The sequence below is a fragment of the Cloeon dipterum genome, chromosome 2, assembly GCF_949628265.1.
Source record: "Cloeon dipterum chromosome 2, ieCloDipt1.1, whole genome shotgun sequence".
NCBI lineage: Eukaryota > Metazoa > Arthropoda > Insecta > Ephemeroptera > Baetidae > Cloeon > Cloeon dipterum.
In genome coordinates, this window is record NC_088787.1 from 25,211,751 (window position 1) to 25,228,530 (window position 16,780).

The window sequence follows — 16,780 nt, forward strand, 5'->3', positions numbered from 1 at the left end:
AGGGAATCTGTTGCATTGCGGTCATCTGTTTAGCGTATCTGCTGTGGAGCTTTAAAAACATCATTTTGATCGGTCGTGATAGAAAGTGAAGGCACGCACTAGACGATCTTTAATCCAATTTTTAAGTCAAACGACGTTGAAGTTTTTCTCTCATCATGAAAAACGCAGCTTTAGAATGCGGTGAGTGAGTTGGTAAAACGAAATCATGTCAACCGTAAATTTCGAACAGCAAAATTTGATAAATTGTCTTCATTTATGAGTAACATATGTATGGGAAATATTGATTTTGAGAAATAAATTCATTTTATTTGTGGATTTTTGAATTTATAACTTATGTTCTTTCCTCACGCAGTTCAATCCTGGAATGCAGATTTCGTTGAAAACAATCTCAAGGATTGCTTAGAAAAACTGAGTGACTATGAAACCTGGCAAAAGGTGAGTTCCATTTTTGATTCCTGTGTGAATTATTTAAGTTTTATTTACTTTTTACTTTGATTTGTAATATATAAATATGCACTTAATCAACCAAATATTGACTTCAAAAATTATTTATTCGCCCCACAATAGGTAAGTCTTTACTCGGCCACGCATTCACACCATTACAAGGAAGGTCAGCTGGTCAGGATTCAGGGCATGATCCAGGATATGCACAACCCTGAGTACTATGTCTCCAAATATACAGTCTGCAACAAGGCCACTGGGACCAAAACCGTGCGATCCGGCAAATACAAGGACGTAATGAGAGTTGAGGTATGCCAAAAATGTTTGATTAGCATGCTTGTCATGCTACGTTACTTACAACATGCACAGATTTATAATTAATTGATAATTTGAGTGGCCAGCTGAATCATTTGTGTTAATTAAGTCTGAAATTATATGTCAAAATAATCTCAATTAAATCTTTCAGCCTGGAGAAAGCGCCAGGTGTGCCAAAGATGGCAAGGACGCTAGAGAACGACAGAACCTTTTCTGCATCCCTATTCCTGCCTTGAACAAGTGGGCGCTTGACGTATCCTTTTCTAGTGTGCCCTTTTTATATTTACAAGTCGTAGTGCTTACATTTCCTTGACTTAAATCCAGATACACAAGCAAAATGTTGCTTTGCCGGAAATCCATGCGGAATTCGGCCAAAGCCAAGGGGTGAAAAGGAAGGAAATGGATGAGGATCACAATGATGAAGAAATGGTATGCGAAGATAGCTTCAAGGAGGTGAAGAAAACTGAAGTCAGGATTGAAAATGTGGCGCCCACCAGCAGTGCAAGTGAAAACCAGTCCCCTCAGAACTTGGACGACATCAAGAATTTCAGTTTCCCTGTCAAAAACGTAGAGGGCCAGCCGTTTTACCTCAAAGTCTGTTAAGAAGCCTCCTAGAAATTACCGTTCCTAAATATTAGTGTTTTGTGTGCAGGTCTACGAATACGATCAGTCAACTGTGATGAACAGCATGGTGGAGGTGGTGGGTTTCTTATCAGCCGACCCAGCTATATCCTACGTGGAGGACGACATGGAGGAGAGCGGGAAGAAGCTCCCGGCCTCCTTGATTCCCCGCTTGCATGTAGTCTGCCTAAAGAATGTGGAGCACTGCAATCCTCTGCTTCCCTCTTTCAACTTCTCATCTGGTTGGTATTCCAATTGAAAAATTCTTTCGCATTTTACGTTATTAATGTTTCAGATGCAGCGCTTGCTTTTGCAAATGCCCAGGCAGCGGTGTGCGACCTCAAGATTATTTTCACACCTTTGCTGTTGGGGGACAAGCTTGCTGTCGACTTTCTTATTTGCAATCTGCTATCCAAAGTGTAAGTAGTAACGTTATTCGACATTAAATAAAAAAAAATGATGTACCCTGATTAAATAATGTTTTATGAACAAATCGATGTTGTGTGAAATAACTTGGAATTAGCATATTATTAAACTACTTTTGAAAATTATAAATAACACTATTGGCCATGCTTTCTTAACTCTTAACTGTATGAGGGACAAAATTATTAACCTGCACAAACTGGGAACAAAGTACACTTGAGAAACAATTCTGTTGGTAATTTTATTGGGCATAAGTTGAGTCGGGAGAGGTACAAACTCTTCCAAAATTCGTGAAAACAATGGAGTGCCATTCACCCACCCTGTTATTTGTTCATTTGCCTTTTTTTAAACTTTCAAATTAATGAAACTCACAATCAGACCTTATTTTGAGACTATTTTTCGCATTGTTTAACTGACCCAATCATCAATTATTAATCGACAAAAATAATTTATTTAATTTCAAACACTCATAGGTTTGTGAGGAAAGATGTGACTCAGTTAGGTCACTTATCTCTCAACCTTCATGAGGTGCCAAAAATGACTGGATATGTGGAGAAATTTTACAGCATTCTTGAACAGCTGGTGACAAAATCACACTACTTTCCCCTCACAATTGAAGTGCTCAACTCGACGCCTTTCGTTCCCAAGTAAATCACATACCTTTAACAGTTGAAATTGTTTTTTATTCACCAATTTATCGCTATAGGAAGGACTACACATGTGACAAACTGAGAAGCGGCCTTCTGCAGCTATCCCAGGGAACGTTTTTGGTGTTTGATGAGACTAAAATGACTGTTGGTCAACTCCTTGACTTGGGTAGATCTTAAAAACCGTAATTTTTCAGTTTGGAAATCCTAGTATTATAATCGTACAGGAACTAAAAACGTGATGGCTCTGAAGAGCTTTCTGGAGCGCCAAGAGGTGGAATACGATTTTCAATTTTACGCGACGCCTTTCCAAACTGATTTGTCAATCATAATATTTTCTGAAAGGAAATCCCTGTTTGAAGTAAGTAATCACTTTGTTTGATTTGTTTAAATTTCAACTTTGCTTTTTCAGTGTGATGCGCGGGTTCCACTTGAGAGCGACCCTGAAGCTGTGAAGGCGTTGGAGGCCTCGTTTGAAGCGGCTGTTTTGTACCTCAGGAATGACGAAGTCACCACCAGAATCAGGCGTTTCTTGACCGCCGCGCAGCTGGCCAATTATGAGATTCCGGAGATTGTTCAAACGGTAACAAATTTGGCTTTTTTGTTTATGTTAATTTGCGCCCTTCATTTAAATTTTGTATCAAGTTTTTGAACATTTGAAGACTTATTTTACAATATGTCTTAAAAAATAACCTCTTTGTGTTGATTTCAAATAACACAAGGAGAGTTCGAGAGTTGAAGGGCCTTCTGCATTGCTAATAGATATTCACAAGACAGTCTTTGCCTGACAAAAAAAGATCTACGCAATATTTCATGAATTAAAATTAATTATGTTTAATATTATATGCAGAGAGTTCAAGAAGACTTTGTCGAAATGCGCCAGAGGGACAAAAACTTCACTGGCGATGATTTGCATATTGTGCTGAACTTGGCCAGGTATATAATATTCAAATGTGTGAATTAGTTTATAAACGAATTAAATCAAAACGGCAGGTTGCTAACCCTGAGCACTGGAGCACAAGCGCTGACTGCTGAAATCTGGAAGCAAGCATGCGCCATGGAAGGGGCGAGGAGGGCGCGACTTTAACATTAAGGTTAGGATCATCAATATCATAGAAATCATGTTTGGATTTTGTAACGGTTCAGGAGCACAGTCCTGCCCTTTTTTGTTAATCAACAATTTTCGGTGATTTGAATTATTATTGTAATTTTTCATCTGCAAAAAGATGATTTTAAAAGAAAGAATTCAGTTTTCGCCTGTAAGCCACAAGGTGCGTTTAATATATTTATATTTTGAAACAGATTGTTTTTTTCCTGATTTGTTCAATCCTGATACCATGCAACTTGCTCTACATGGATTTCTCGCAAACGTAATAACATGGGTGCCCACAGCTAACGTCATACCAATGTCCGTCTCTAGAGCATTAGTTTGTCAGTTAAGTGAGATTTACTTTAAAATTAAAATAATACATATTGATCACGCAGTCCTCTGAAGCGAACGCTGCTGGCTCGTTCGGAGCCCAGCCAACGTAATCCAGCGTCGCGTTAGATTCCCATTTTGTGTAGTTGGAGTGGCCTCTCTTGTTGAGTCCGGAGTAAACCCAATTTCCTTCAATACCTGCAACGGCCCCATGTACAAACGTTGGAAACCACCTATTGTTTTAACCTTTTCTCATGATAGCCCACTGGACACAAAAGTTTTCCTGGACAGTCTCTGCAGACGCCAGCACCAATCCCTTGTCAACGCATTTCTGCTTTGCCGTGTCGTAGGCAACCTGACAGAAATTATATTCGAGTATTAAATTTTAAGTTTTTACAAGAAGCAATGTTTACAGCGTCAGGGAAAGCTTCAAATTGGCCTGAAAATCAATTGCAGATCAGAAATATTTTTCTAGATTTGAGGAAAAGATTAATACCGGTTTTGCAATTGTCAGTTGGCGCAGGGTTAGACTCGCAAACGTATGAAATTGAAGCTGTGCAACCTATCTCAACCCACAGAGAATTCCTTAAAATACCGGTTAGAATTTTAAATTCCATTTTATCTGAACTCTCACTGGAATGCAGCACAGTGTGCTCCAGTCCAAGATTTCAAGTTATAGGAAGGAGCAAATCCTGAATAGTTCAACGGCACTCCATTTGCCCAGTACTGGAAGTACATGGATCCCATTTTGTTGAGTGAGTGCCACAGCTGCGCTCCCTTTTTGCCTTTAAATTATAGACAAGGAAGGAATGAATGGAATGTACACCGCAATTATAATAAGAAAAAATCACCCGCGGCGTAAATGAGAAATTGCACGCAATAATTTTCCTGTGGAGTTTCCAATGTCGCAAGATCTCCGTTATTATTTTTGCAATCGTCCTTAGCGTCGATCCATTTTTTCTATTTAACAAAAGAGATACTTAGCGGAGTAATTATCAATATCGCTTAGAGCATTCCTTACAGTTGCCGTCGAAATAGTATAGCTTGAAACTACAAAAGGCGTTAGTGAGAATTATGAGGGTAGAAAATCAGTAAATAATATTACATCCATCGCACGGGTGTTTGAAATCATTGGTCTCGCACACGTAGCGCCAGGATAAGCCACAGGGCGAATCAACCCAGTGCTGATTGCTAATTGTTATCTCTTTGTCAGTTGGTCGCGTATTTACGAAACAGTAATTTTATACAGAAAAACTACGCAGTCCTCGGTAGAAAATGCTTCAGGGTTATTTACGTCCCAGTCGGTGTAGGTTAGCGCGCTACCGCTCAGCCACTGGCTATAATTGCTCAGTCCGCGCTTGTCCATTCCTATCCAATGCTGAGTCACTCCGAATCCTTGAATAAAATCATGAATGAGTTTTATCTTTTGAAAATTTCCTGTGTAAAATTTCGTATTGTAAAATATTGTGTATAGATTGAATTGAAGCACATATAAAAAATAAGCTAAAGCTTAAAAAATGATTTAGTTTTTTATGCGTTGTCTCATGCATGGTACGATTTTGTTTTGCTTGTCAGAGTTGAGAGTTATAATGTTTTTTATTTTCACGTCGTAAAAATCATTTTTTATTATTTTGATAAAAATTGAATCCTTCTCATGGTATTGAAAAACAGAAATTTCAATTATTAATAATGCTGTCACCAAAGCATAGCAAAAACAAGTGTAGTAATCAAGTATAAGATTACCCATCTCGACCAGATACTGTCCCAAGCATAAATTTTCCTCGGGAGTCTCGGCACTAACGAGTGAGCTATTTTTCATAATACACTCGAACTTCGCGTCGTCGTATATTCTCTGTATAAATTGGAATTCATAGCATGGATTTAATATTTTTTTTAATATGGAAAATTGAACAGAAACGTGTGTTTTACCGTGTCCGAAGAGAGGGTAAACTTGTATTCTGATTACAGGTATCAATTACGAGAGGGCTACACACTAAAAGACAAAGTCATACTAGCGCAGACGTCTTGCTTAGCTGGCGACTCACAAACGTAAATATTGGAGCCCATGCACGGTGTGTCGATCCACTCGTCGTTTCTATGAATTTGTTATTTCATTGGATACGATCGAGAAAAGTATGCATACAAGTAGGCTGCGCAGTTTTCAGTCTTCAGCTGAGCCGGTTCGCCAGCTTTCCAGGCGGTGAATGAGATGGAAGTTCCGTCAAACCACTGCAAATAGTTGCTCTGGCCGATTTTGTTCAAGCCGATAAAGACGATGCTCGCAGATTTTCCTGAATTTTAATTTAACACTTACGGGATTTACAAAATGTTTGCGATATAGGCTTTAGGCTTACCAGCCATGGCGATTTTGTCTTTAATGCACGCGTGATCTTTGTCCGTTTTCACTGTGGCCAAATCCGCTGATTTCAATTTACACGCCGCCCTGGCTGCACCCCATGTTTGCGTGTCAGTTGAAATTGTGTACGTTGACGCCACTTAAAAACGGATTTTAAGAAAGTAAAGATTTTCACAAGTTTAAAAGTCAAAGTTTTTTTTTCAAAAATCTAAAATTCTAACTCAATGTATTCATTATACAGAAATGTGAAATTAAGGCGCAAAGGGTTTGGATCGCAGTCTTATCTTGCTATAAAATTATATTTTATTTTGGCTTCAAAAAACCACTCACGTCCTTGACAGGGGTCCACAATCACAGCCTTTTCGCAAACGTAGTAGTTTCCCACAACGCAGTTAATATCATACCACTGGCCCTGTCTGAAAAGGCGAAAACTCTTCATTTTTATTGAGCCAAACTACATGCAGTAAATCATACATGTTGAGCATGCAATCTTCACTGGCGAACCCTGACGGCTCGCCGGGCGGGAAGCTTCTATAAGTGAGAGGGGCACCGTTTTCCCATTTTGTGTAGTTAGTCTGACCGATTTTATTCAATCCGGTATAAACCCAGTTGTCATAAACGCCTAAATTGCAAACTTAAAATTTATATTTTTAGATACACGAAAGTAAAAAACCCTTTTTCAATATCGCTCTTTGAACGCAAATATTTTCCGTGACCGTCTCCATATTCGCAATAGCCATTCCTTTCGATTTGCATCTCAGTTTTGAAGTAGCATAATCGACCTTGCGTCTTTGGTTAGATTCAATATTTAAAAGCACAATGCAACTTACTTGTTCGGCGAACACTTCAAATTGTCCTGCGAATTGCTGCTTATAAATCACGCGTGAAATAACAATTTGATCCCTACCATCCGTGCAGATTTCTTTCGGACTAGGCTTTGATTCGCAAACGTACGGGATCTCCCAGGTACAGGGAATGTCACCCCAAATACCACTCCTAGTATTTAATTTTTATTTTGAAACAGACCAGGCCTGTTAGAATAGTCTTACTCGAATCCTCCGCAATGCTCTCCAGTCCAAGACTTCAAATTGTAGCTCGGGTCAAAGTCACTGTAGGTGAGTGGCTCGCCGTTTGCCCATTGGATGAAGTAAACTGTGCCCAACTTGCTCAACGAATGCCACATCCGCTCGTCCTTTTTACCTGCATTCATAAACTTTTGACTAAAAAGTGTACAAAAATTTGCACATTGCGAATAATACGCTTCATTAAAACAATTTTAGAAATTTTTAATATTAATTCTACATCGATTTCGTCTTGGATCATGTTTCAGATTTTTTTTTAAAAAAAATTGAATATCGGGCTTCATTTAATAACTTTTACCACCTCTAAATGCCAATTTTGTGTTCAAGCGTATCGATATAACGTAGCTTTGTTGGATTGTAATATAAGTGATATATGCGCATTACATTATTCTAAACGTCGCTCTAAATAAAAAATATCTCCGACGCGATCCACTTATAATGTTAGTAATATGGTAAATTTGATGTTGTAGTCGACCGAAGGTGTGTATTTAAAAAAATTCAATCTATCCATTTTTCTTACCAGCCATATATATTTTATATCTGACGCAAAAATTCTCCTCTGGCGTCTCCATGGACACAAGATCTCCGCCCAGTTTCTTGCACTCCTCCGATGCATAAATCCAATTTTTCTGAAAGGTTGCAACTTACAAATATTAATGTGGTGATAGTTCGCATACTCACGTTATTGTTTGTGACAATCGTGTAAGTGGAAACTAATAACAATATTATTAGAAGATGTTTTCTTTTAATTTTTAATTGCGTACAATCTGCACATGGGTCTTTGTAGTCGTCCTCGCACACATATCTGTAGGCTACTCCGCAGGGCGAGTCATGCCAGTGATGGTTTCTGAAGCACAACTAAAAATTCATGTCCCAAAAATAAATGTAAAAACGAACAAGGCAACAGCGCAATGTTCGCTGGCAAATGCCTCAGGGTTGTTGACGTCCCAGTCCGTGAAAGTCAGAAGTTCGCCGTTTGACCACTTTGTATGATTGATGGTTCTTCTCTTGTCGAGACCGATTGTGAGTGGCGTGGACGACAACTCTTTAAATAAAGTTGAACGTCGTTTTTGTTTTTAATATTTCGGCTTTTACCCAGTCCCGCGATATACTGTTGCAAGCACATGCTTTTAGAGGGGTTGTCCAAATCCACAATCGTCATGTTCTTTTTTAAGCATTCGAACCGCGCATCGTCATACACCCTCTGCAGGTTTCACAAATTTAAATTTCCCGTAAAAACGTTTCTGTCATTGCCATATTACCGCTTCAGTAGATACTGAGAAGCTGTATTCTAAAATTGAATATAGAAAATGAGTTACGCATCTTTTTGGGAAAATTGGCTATTACTTGAGCAGACGTCGATAGGTGCCGGGGATTCGCAAACGTAAGCGTTTGATCCTTTACAATCGACGTCCATCCAGGCACCGTCTCTGCAATATTTACATGGGACCGTCTTGAAACGGTTAATATTTTAAATTAAAATCCCAACTTGTACGCAGAGCAATGTTCCGTCTTAAATTGCGCTGGTTCACCAGATTTCCAATAAGTCGCAGTCGGCGTACTTCCGCTGTACAATGACGTATAGTTGCTCCAGCCCATTTTATTTAGACCGTGGAAAACGATGCTTGTAGTTTTTCCTGCGAGTGCACCAAAACGTGAATTTTAACCCACTATTAGTGTTTTTGAAATTCATTTCACCTGCCAAGTCGATTTTGTCCTTGACGCAAGCGTGCTCCTTCGCGCTGTCGATGCTGACCAGATCTCCGCCCTGCTTTTTGCACTCGGATCGTGCGCCACCCCAGGTCTTTGTGTCGGTCGAAACTTTGTATGTGGAAGGCACTGTGAAAACATTGCAAGACCATGTAAAATATTTGATGTCCTGCTTTTGTGCATACTATGTTAGTCATAAATTTAATTTAAACCCTATTTAAAACTTTAAATTAAACTTTTAAAAATTTAATTTAAATTTAGTTTGCAATGGAACCAACTAACAAAGTCTATATTAAAAAGATTTAGATTGGATGTATGGCTTGGATACCTAAAATATAAAAAATAAAACATTTTAATATATATTTGCAGGGTAATCGTTTCTTATTTGCAATAAAATAAATTTTGGCAAGAGTTGACCCATCTTTTGGCATTGCGCCTATCTTAACTATGCTTTTACCTTAAACTATGTATACTAGACGGGTGGCAAACTTAAAAAAATGCACTCCTTACGTCCTTTGCAGGGGTCGATAACAATTGCCTTTTCACAGACGTAATAAGCTAATCCTTCGCAGGGCAAATCGTACCAATGGGCGAAGCTGTTTGCAAAAAATTGAGTCGAGTCTCAAGTGCAAATGAAGAAATAAATACAAATGGATCCCGCACTGCTCATGAGGGAAATGCGCTGGTTCGCCTCTGTTCCAATCCAGATAAGTCAGAGGTGCTTCATTGTACCACTTGGTGTAATTGCTCGCGCCTTTCCTGTTCAGACCGTTCCAAACATAGTTGAAGGTCAAACCTTTAAAAATAAACTCAATTAATCGCGATTAATTATGATTTGAAAATTTCCAAACCTTTCTCGTCAAGCAAACGCTGAATGCAAATGTTTTCCTCTCTGGTCTCAGGTACTGACAAAGCCATCCCGTTTTTTCTGCACTCAGTTACTGCCGCTTCAAAAGTGAGCTACACACCGTACGAATTTTTTAATAAAATTTTGAACAATGAAGAGTGCCTAAATCAACGAGGCATTGACTCAAAATCCTGCCTATCGAGAATTACATTGAACCAATTACAACGTGCCACCAAGTTTCAAATTGCAACAGGGAATTTTTAAGTTTCTTACCACAGAAGTGGATGCAACGAATTGATCTGGATGGCAAAGTAATTTTAATTTTAAACCCTCTTACTTTAAATTTTGCATACCAGGATCGCAGCGGTCGATCTGTGCAGATTCACAAACGTACCGCAACTTCCAGTCGCATGGAACGTCTCCCCATCTCCCGTACCTAAGAATGCACAATAATAACAATAGATCAGAATTAAAGCATGCTTTTGACTTTTGGCACAAAAGAACACATACTCGAAAGCTCCACAACTCTCCCAGGGTATCTGCGCTGGATTTCCTGGCGCCCAGTCATTGTAAGTCAGTGGCTCTCCGTTGTTCCAAGAGTCAAAGTTCGGCTGTCCAAACATATTCAAAGAGTGCCACACGTGATCAGCCGCCGTTATGCCTATATATGTTACATATCTAGAGATATTTATTTTAATTTGCCACCAAACTCAATACCTGCAGACTTTAAAATGGACTTGACACAGATATTTTCCTGCGGTGTTTCCATAGAAGTCAGTTCCATTCCAAGTTTTTTACAATTCAGCCTCGCTTGCGCCCACTTAGCCTTTTTCAAAACATTTTGATAGAGCTCCAATAGTATCATAAGTGGACTTAAAGTAATAACTATACCGTGTCGTTAGAAAGTACGTGTTTTGTTGTCACTGCGATATAAAAAGTGTAAATAATTTTTACAAATAAAACAAATTTATACTATTAAAACAAGGGTCGAGGACGACTGCATCTTCACAGGCATAACGCAGGGGTTGAGTGCACGAAACATCAAACCAATGGAAATTGCTATGAATTTGTCATATGTCAATTAATAAATTAAAAACCATAAATATATTTCATATTTTTCAATTGAATTGCAGCTACTGTGATTTTGCTAAATTCGACCAGAAATATTTTTTTCTAATATGGCAACTACACGGCTCGCATTTTTTTATTTTTAGCAATTCCTACTTAGCTTGCACGCAATTTTCAGTGCCAAACTGGGCTGGGTTGCCTGCCGACCAGTCGAGATAGAGTAAAGGTTTTGCGTTAACCCAAGAAGTGTAGTTCGCATTTCCAGTCATTGTTAAGCCGATATAAACGGGTTCCCTGGCGAGCCCTAACAGTTTTAAATTTTTAATAAATATATTAAATTAATTAAGTCCCATATGATCTTGCCAAGCATGGTGAGCTGCCTTTGGAAGCATGTGTTCTGATCTCGAGTCTCCAGGCTAACCAGATCCATTTTCTTCTTCTGACATTCCGCCCTTGCATCGTCAAAAGACAACTTTGTACTCGATATTTCAACCGGTTGCTCGTCTAAGAATAACACTTTACACCAATTCGCTGGTCAAAAAAAGCATTATTTTCACTTGTGCACATGTCGAATGGCTGGGGTGTTTCGCAAACGTAGTTGTAGGTGTCTGTGCAAGAGGCTCCAATCCACTTTCCTCCGCTGGAACAAAATGCTCAAGAAAAGATTTTGATACACGCGGCGCGAGAGTTACGAAATCAAAGAGCAGTCTTCAGTGTCAATCTTCGCAGGGGCGCCAGAATTCCAATCGGTGTAGGTGAGTGACTGTCCGCTCAGCCACTGAGAGTAGCTTGGTAGGCCGATTTTGTTGAGTGCTTGCCAAAACGGAGTCGCTGTTTGTTCTTAAAAATCGGAAACCGCTGAGTGAGCAGGAAATCGAAATTCTTGATGGGACTTACTGGCATTTTCAATTATGAATTTAACGCAGGTATTTTCTTCCGTGGTTTCCATGTTTACAAGGTCCATGCTTTTCTTCTGGCACTCCAATCTTGCGTTAGCCCATGTTTGCTGAAAATGTATGTCACTCAAAAGTTTACACATCGACCGAAAGAAATAAAAATGTCATATATTACCTTGTCAGCCGAAAGAGTGTAGTTAGATTTGCCTGAATTAAATGGTTTAATTTTAAATGTTTTCTAAAAACACTTATATACTTTCAAAGCAGGGTGGGCGAGGAGGAGTCGTGGTTGGTGGAGTTTGACCGTCTGGTAGAGTCGTCTTGCTTAATAATAAATATACGTTTGAATTTTAAGTCACAAATTTGATTAATCTTCAGGCATTACGTATGTGTGCCCAAATTGTATCAACGAGCAATAAAATGCTTTTTCTCTATGTCCCCGTTATCGAATTTCTTTATTTTAAATTGTAAGGACTTGTTAACTAACTATAATGACCTACTAACTATATTATAGTTAGTTAACAAGTTAAAGTAGATCTTTACAGGCCAACAATTAAGAGCATTTTGCATTGTTGACTACAGCAGGTAGTTCATTGAGTTTAATGTTTGTGAATTATATGAAGAGTTTATCTCTACAATCTCCAAAAATTAAAATTAATAAATTCCAGCATGATTACTGGCTAAATTTTAAAGTATAGACCACGTAAAGTGTTTGTTACTTTGTGCTGCCGGGCCCTGCAGTTGTGATTCCGGCGTCTGATGCCATAGTTGTACCACCTGGAGCCCTAGTCGTAGCTCCTGGAATCCCAGTCGTAGCTCCCGGAACCCCAGTTGTAGCTCCTGAAACCCCAGTCGTAGCTCCTGGGGTTCCAGTTGTTGCTCCTGGTGCGCCCTGGACAACAGTAGTTCCACCTGGAGCTGGAGGAAGTGGGTTGGACACTCTTGGCAAAAGAGTGCCGCCAGCTGCATCCGTCAAACCTCCAGGGCCTGGAGTGCCGTTGGAACCAGCTCCTTCAGAAAGTGGCACTATGAAGCTATAATTACATAATGAAGTCTTTTTACTCACCTGGAGCATTTGGATCCGATCCAGCAGGGTTTGAAGGGCCAGAACCAACAAGAGTTGCGGAGTTGGGACCGGCAGTTGAAGAAGGACCTGACCCGGCAGGGTTCAAAGGGTCTGCTATCGATGGATCATCAGGATTTGAAGGAATCATTATAGGGTTGGAAGGGTCTATTGTATTTGATGGGTCCGACACGGCCGGATTCGACGGATCTGCAGGGTTTGATGGATCTAGAGGATTTTTTGGGTCCATAGGGTTTGATGGGTCTGCTGGTTCTTTCCCTGGAGAAAAAGTTCCTCCTCCAGGGGCCGTGATTTTTGGTTTCGGTGGCTTTTGGTTTGACTTTGTTGTTTTGAGAAACCTTGTAGAATTTTTGCTCGTCTTAGAGCACCGCACCATACCGCAGCACTTGATAATTTGAAATCGTCTTTTTTGTTTAGTAATCACGATGACAGTTCTGCGTGGACTGCGCTTTTCAAGGAGGTGAATCTCCTTCATTGATGATGGTGCGAAATTATCTATAAATAAAATTACTTTTGTTGGCAAAACGATCATCCCTGTAAATAATTGTAACTATAATAATTATAAGTCTCAGCCAGCAGCCATGGATTTGGCCTAGCTGCAGCATCAACATTAGCCGCCGGATTAAAAGTTGAAAAAATCGAAAAATATTAGGCCGTTGAGCATTGCTAAACTTCACTTTTATAAATCTTTCAACCTCTCACGGCAGCGGCAAAATTGCTCAGTCAGCCACCGCCGCCGAGCCAAAATTCAGCAGAAGCCGCGGTTCATCCTGTAATCGCCAAAAATAACGAGGCAGAGACTTCTTATTATATTTGATATTTTAATTGGTACAAGCATTAAAACCTCGATTTTTCTCAACAAACTGTATTGAAATAGTGTTTTAAACGGTTTGTGTCTTTAAGTTTTCAGTCTTTTTTTGATTAGTTATAGGTCTTAGAGATTTATGGAAAAATAATAGTGGATAAATGCTTTTACGTGATTCATCTAATTAAAGTGTAAGAGTCAACTCCGCAAATAAATGTGGTGCTCATTGAATGTGATTTAAGTTACGAGCTCCATCAATGGGTTGTTGAACCAGCATATATATAATATGTATAGCCACTACAGGAAATTAATTAAATTTGAGGTCATCAAGTTTAACTCGAATTCCCTTCATGCAATCCTTTCCTTAAGTACTTTATTTTAATTTAATATGGCAAATTTTAACCAATATCTGGACGAAAGCTAAAATTGACTTAGAGACGGAAAGCTTTTATGCGTTTCTTCCCTTTTGACGGCGCAATCCAGTACACGCTCTCCTTTTGTCGCGCCGCAAACTCTAAAATATCAGTTTGAGTGAGCAAAATCATTTATTATAGAAATTTCTTTCCGGTTTATATATATATATATATAATAGATATTTAGATATTGGGGTATATCCCTTGATAAAATCGACGCGGAATTTATCTGGGAACATTTTGAGACCAATTGCGTGCCGATCAGACCAAACCCCTAGGACAAGATAGAGTTTGAAGTTTGAAAACGTGATTTTTGCATTTTCTCTATTAGAATAACATGGAAAATTCACCATATTTTCTGCAAGGGAACCCTTGAAAGGTTTCCACCTGTTCCATCCCACGCGTAAGTTCATCTCCGGTCTGGAAACCAATTTTGAGGTTTTCCGCACACATAAAAAATTAAATTTGATTTTTTTACGGTTTTACGGCCATTGCGACACGTGAAAAGCACAAGCAAAAATGGTTTCCTTTATATGAAAATTCGACCGCTCGTTGAATAGTCGACCATGAACCCTCATCTCTTTTTCAAACTTTACCTGATAAACCCTAACAACAATAATCATTAATCTTAATAATTATGCATGTACATGTTTAAAATGAGCAATAAAAATAGTAATAACAACCTTTTTCAGGGTACCCCGACCTCAGATTCTCTACGAGGTCGGTTTTTAATGCTTTTTTCAGCAAATTCGAGCATATTGGTTGATACTCGGCGAAGATTTTTCACAACCTACCCTGATGACCTTTGTCGTGGTACCGCTCCCTGAGATCGGTCCCAGACCAACCATTTGCAATTTTTCCATCGCCGACGACCATTTTGATGCATCACAGGCACATTTTACAGGAAAATAGCGATATAACGAACGCGCTTGTGGTGCATAAAATTTGAGATAATGGGTTCTCAATTGTAATATTGCGATTTTTCTTACGCCGTTTAACATTCTGACGTGTCATATGTGCGTTTCTATTGATGAAGCCTCGATGACGCACGCGAAAAATTTGATTATCATTTGAAAGCAACATTTTTTCGAGATCGTGAACATCCGCTCGGGATTTTTTGGGTTTGTTCAACATGATTCACGAAAAATAGCATAGTAGCGAAGTTTAAACGCGTGCGGCGCGATTGTCTCGATGGTCAGGCGACCGCAGGGAGAGAGGCGCCATAAATACCAAATGTCCCTTGGGCGCAGCAAGTGCTTGTTGCCATAGTTATATAATAGTATACAAGTTGGACAATTAAATACCATACATATCGTGGTTTGCAAGTCCAATCGATAGTAAAATTAAAGCTATATTTTACTCTTCTACAGTTTAGATTCGATTGATTTTTCAATTGTAAGGGAAAATGCGATTTGTTTTATCATCAAACCTGAATGAATTGGATAGCGAAGCAAGCTTTCATTGATGGCTTTTTCCTTGGCATAAACCTTTACCAACATTAAAATGATGAGTTTTGGTGAATAGGCGCAATGGTTATAATTACCGCTGCTGCAAAAGTGAGTGCAACGAGGGCGAACGTGTTCGAAGTCATCACTAAATACCGCCTGAATTCATCAAAAGTGATAGAGTCGCTTCGTGTTCGAATGCCCGTTGTTATAGAGAGGAAAAACTATGCTTGCTCAATTCGATTTCACCAAACAGTGCGAGAAAAGCGGATGCTGTTCTGTATATTTATGGCTTTGTGTTGTGCACAACTATACAGCGCGTGTGCATTTTGCTTTGTGCATCTCGCTTGACGCAAAACCAATATTTTATTTTATATACAGTAGCATTTCCCAATTTTTAAGGCCTGAGAGTACTATAACTAAAAACTTGCATGTTCATCATTCACTCACACAATGAATTTGATAACTATTATAGCTCCTCAGTGAATTATTGTTTTAACATCTATCAAATATTAAATTTGCGTGTTATTTGTTAGCCGCGCTCTATAAGGAAAGAAATAAACATCACTGAACTTATGGCAAAAGATATAAAAAAAATTCACTCTCTCTACGCACACACATAGATCCTAAATAAACAACCTTAACGAATTCTCGGGATAAAACATGATATTTAATTCAATCATAATATTTTCTGAAAGGAAATCCCTGTTTGAAGTAAGTAATCACTTTGTTTGATTTGTTTCCATTTCAATTTTGCTTATTCAGTGTGTTGCGCGGGTTCCGCTTGAGAGCGACCCTGAAGCTGTGAAGGCGTTGGAGGCCTCGTTTGAAGTGGCTGTTTTGTACCTCAGGAAGTCATCACCAGAATCATAGGCGTTTCTTGTCGCCGCGCAGCTGGCCAATTATGGGATTCCGGAGATTGTTCAAACGGTGACAAATTTGGCTTTTTTGTTTATGTTAATTTGCGCCCTTCATTTAAATTTTGTGTCAAGTTTTTGAACATTTGAAGACGTATTTTCCAATGCTTCGTAAAAATAACCTCTTTGTGTTGATTTCAAATAACACAAGGAGAGTTCGAGAGTTGAAGGGCCTTCTGCATTGCTAATAGATATTCACAAGACAGTCTTTGCCTGACAAAATATTTAATGAATTAAAATTAATTATGATTAATATTATATGCAGATAGTGTTCAAGAAAACTTTGTCGA

At 39.0% G+C, this 16,780-nt stretch overlaps 2 protein-coding genes across 3 annotated transcripts; one reads left to right on the top strand and one right to left on the bottom strand.

The window, feature by feature from the left end:
- Positions 1-38: 38 nt before the first annotated feature.
- LOC135936545 (mini-chromosome maintenance complex-binding protein) lies at positions 39-3,750 on the top strand. Its single transcript, XM_065479397.1, has 13 exons — positions 39-180; positions 353-435; positions 568-750; positions 908-1,009; positions 1,081-1,350; positions 1,409-1,619; positions 1,673-1,796; positions 2,274-2,447; positions 2,507-2,616; positions 2,675-2,808; positions 2,860-3,030; positions 3,298-3,383; positions 3,441-3,750. Exons 1-13 carry the CDS (start codon positions 156-158, stop codon positions 3,532-3,534), a joined length of 1,767 nt encoding a protein of 588 aa, XP_065335469.1. The 5' UTR covers positions 39-155; the 3' UTR covers positions 3,535-3,750.
- LOC135936544 (macrophage mannose receptor 1-like) lies at positions 3,708-15,804 on the bottom strand. 2 transcript variants are annotated; one of them, XM_065479396.1, is made up of 50 exons: positions 15,672-15,803; positions 15,558-15,615; positions 12,893-13,405; positions 12,546-12,837; positions 12,083-12,150; positions 12,002-12,033; positions 11,828-11,936; positions 11,623-11,770; positions 11,488-11,570; positions 11,294-11,434; positions 11,087-11,234; positions 10,836-10,921; positions 10,754-10,785; positions 10,580-10,688; positions 10,373-10,523; positions 10,216-10,298; positions 10,136-10,161; positions 9,867-9,975; positions 9,664-9,811; positions 9,526-9,611; positions 9,004-9,144; positions 8,795-8,942; positions 8,653-8,735; positions 8,568-8,596; positions 8,401-8,509; positions 8,203-8,350; positions 8,070-8,152; positions 7,987-8,018; positions 7,826-7,934; positions 7,273-7,423; positions 7,131-7,219; positions 7,054-7,079; positions 6,897-7,005; positions 6,698-6,845; positions 6,554-6,639; positions 6,222-6,362; positions 6,011-6,158; positions 5,880-5,962; positions 5,797-5,825; positions 5,611-5,719; positions 5,115-5,262; positions 4,973-5,058; positions 4,889-4,917; positions 4,719-4,827; positions 4,502-4,652; positions 4,364-4,452; positions 4,281-4,306; positions 4,114-4,222; positions 3,918-4,065; positions 3,708-3,863 (listed from the first exon to the last, which is right to left on the bottom strand). In XM_065479396.1, exons 1-50 carry the CDS (start codon positions 15,717-15,719, stop codon positions 3,797-3,799), a joined length of 5,433 nt encoding a protein of 1,810 aa, XP_065335468.1. In that variant the 5' UTR covers positions 15,720-15,803; the 3' UTR covers positions 3,708-3,796. The 2 variants fall into 2 exon arrangements, with proteins under 2 accessions (XP_065335468.1, XP_065335467.1); XM_065479395.1 differs by having other exon boundaries at positions 6,897-7,079; positions 15,672-15,804.
- Between the last annotated feature and the right edge of the window lie 976 nt (positions 15,805-16,780).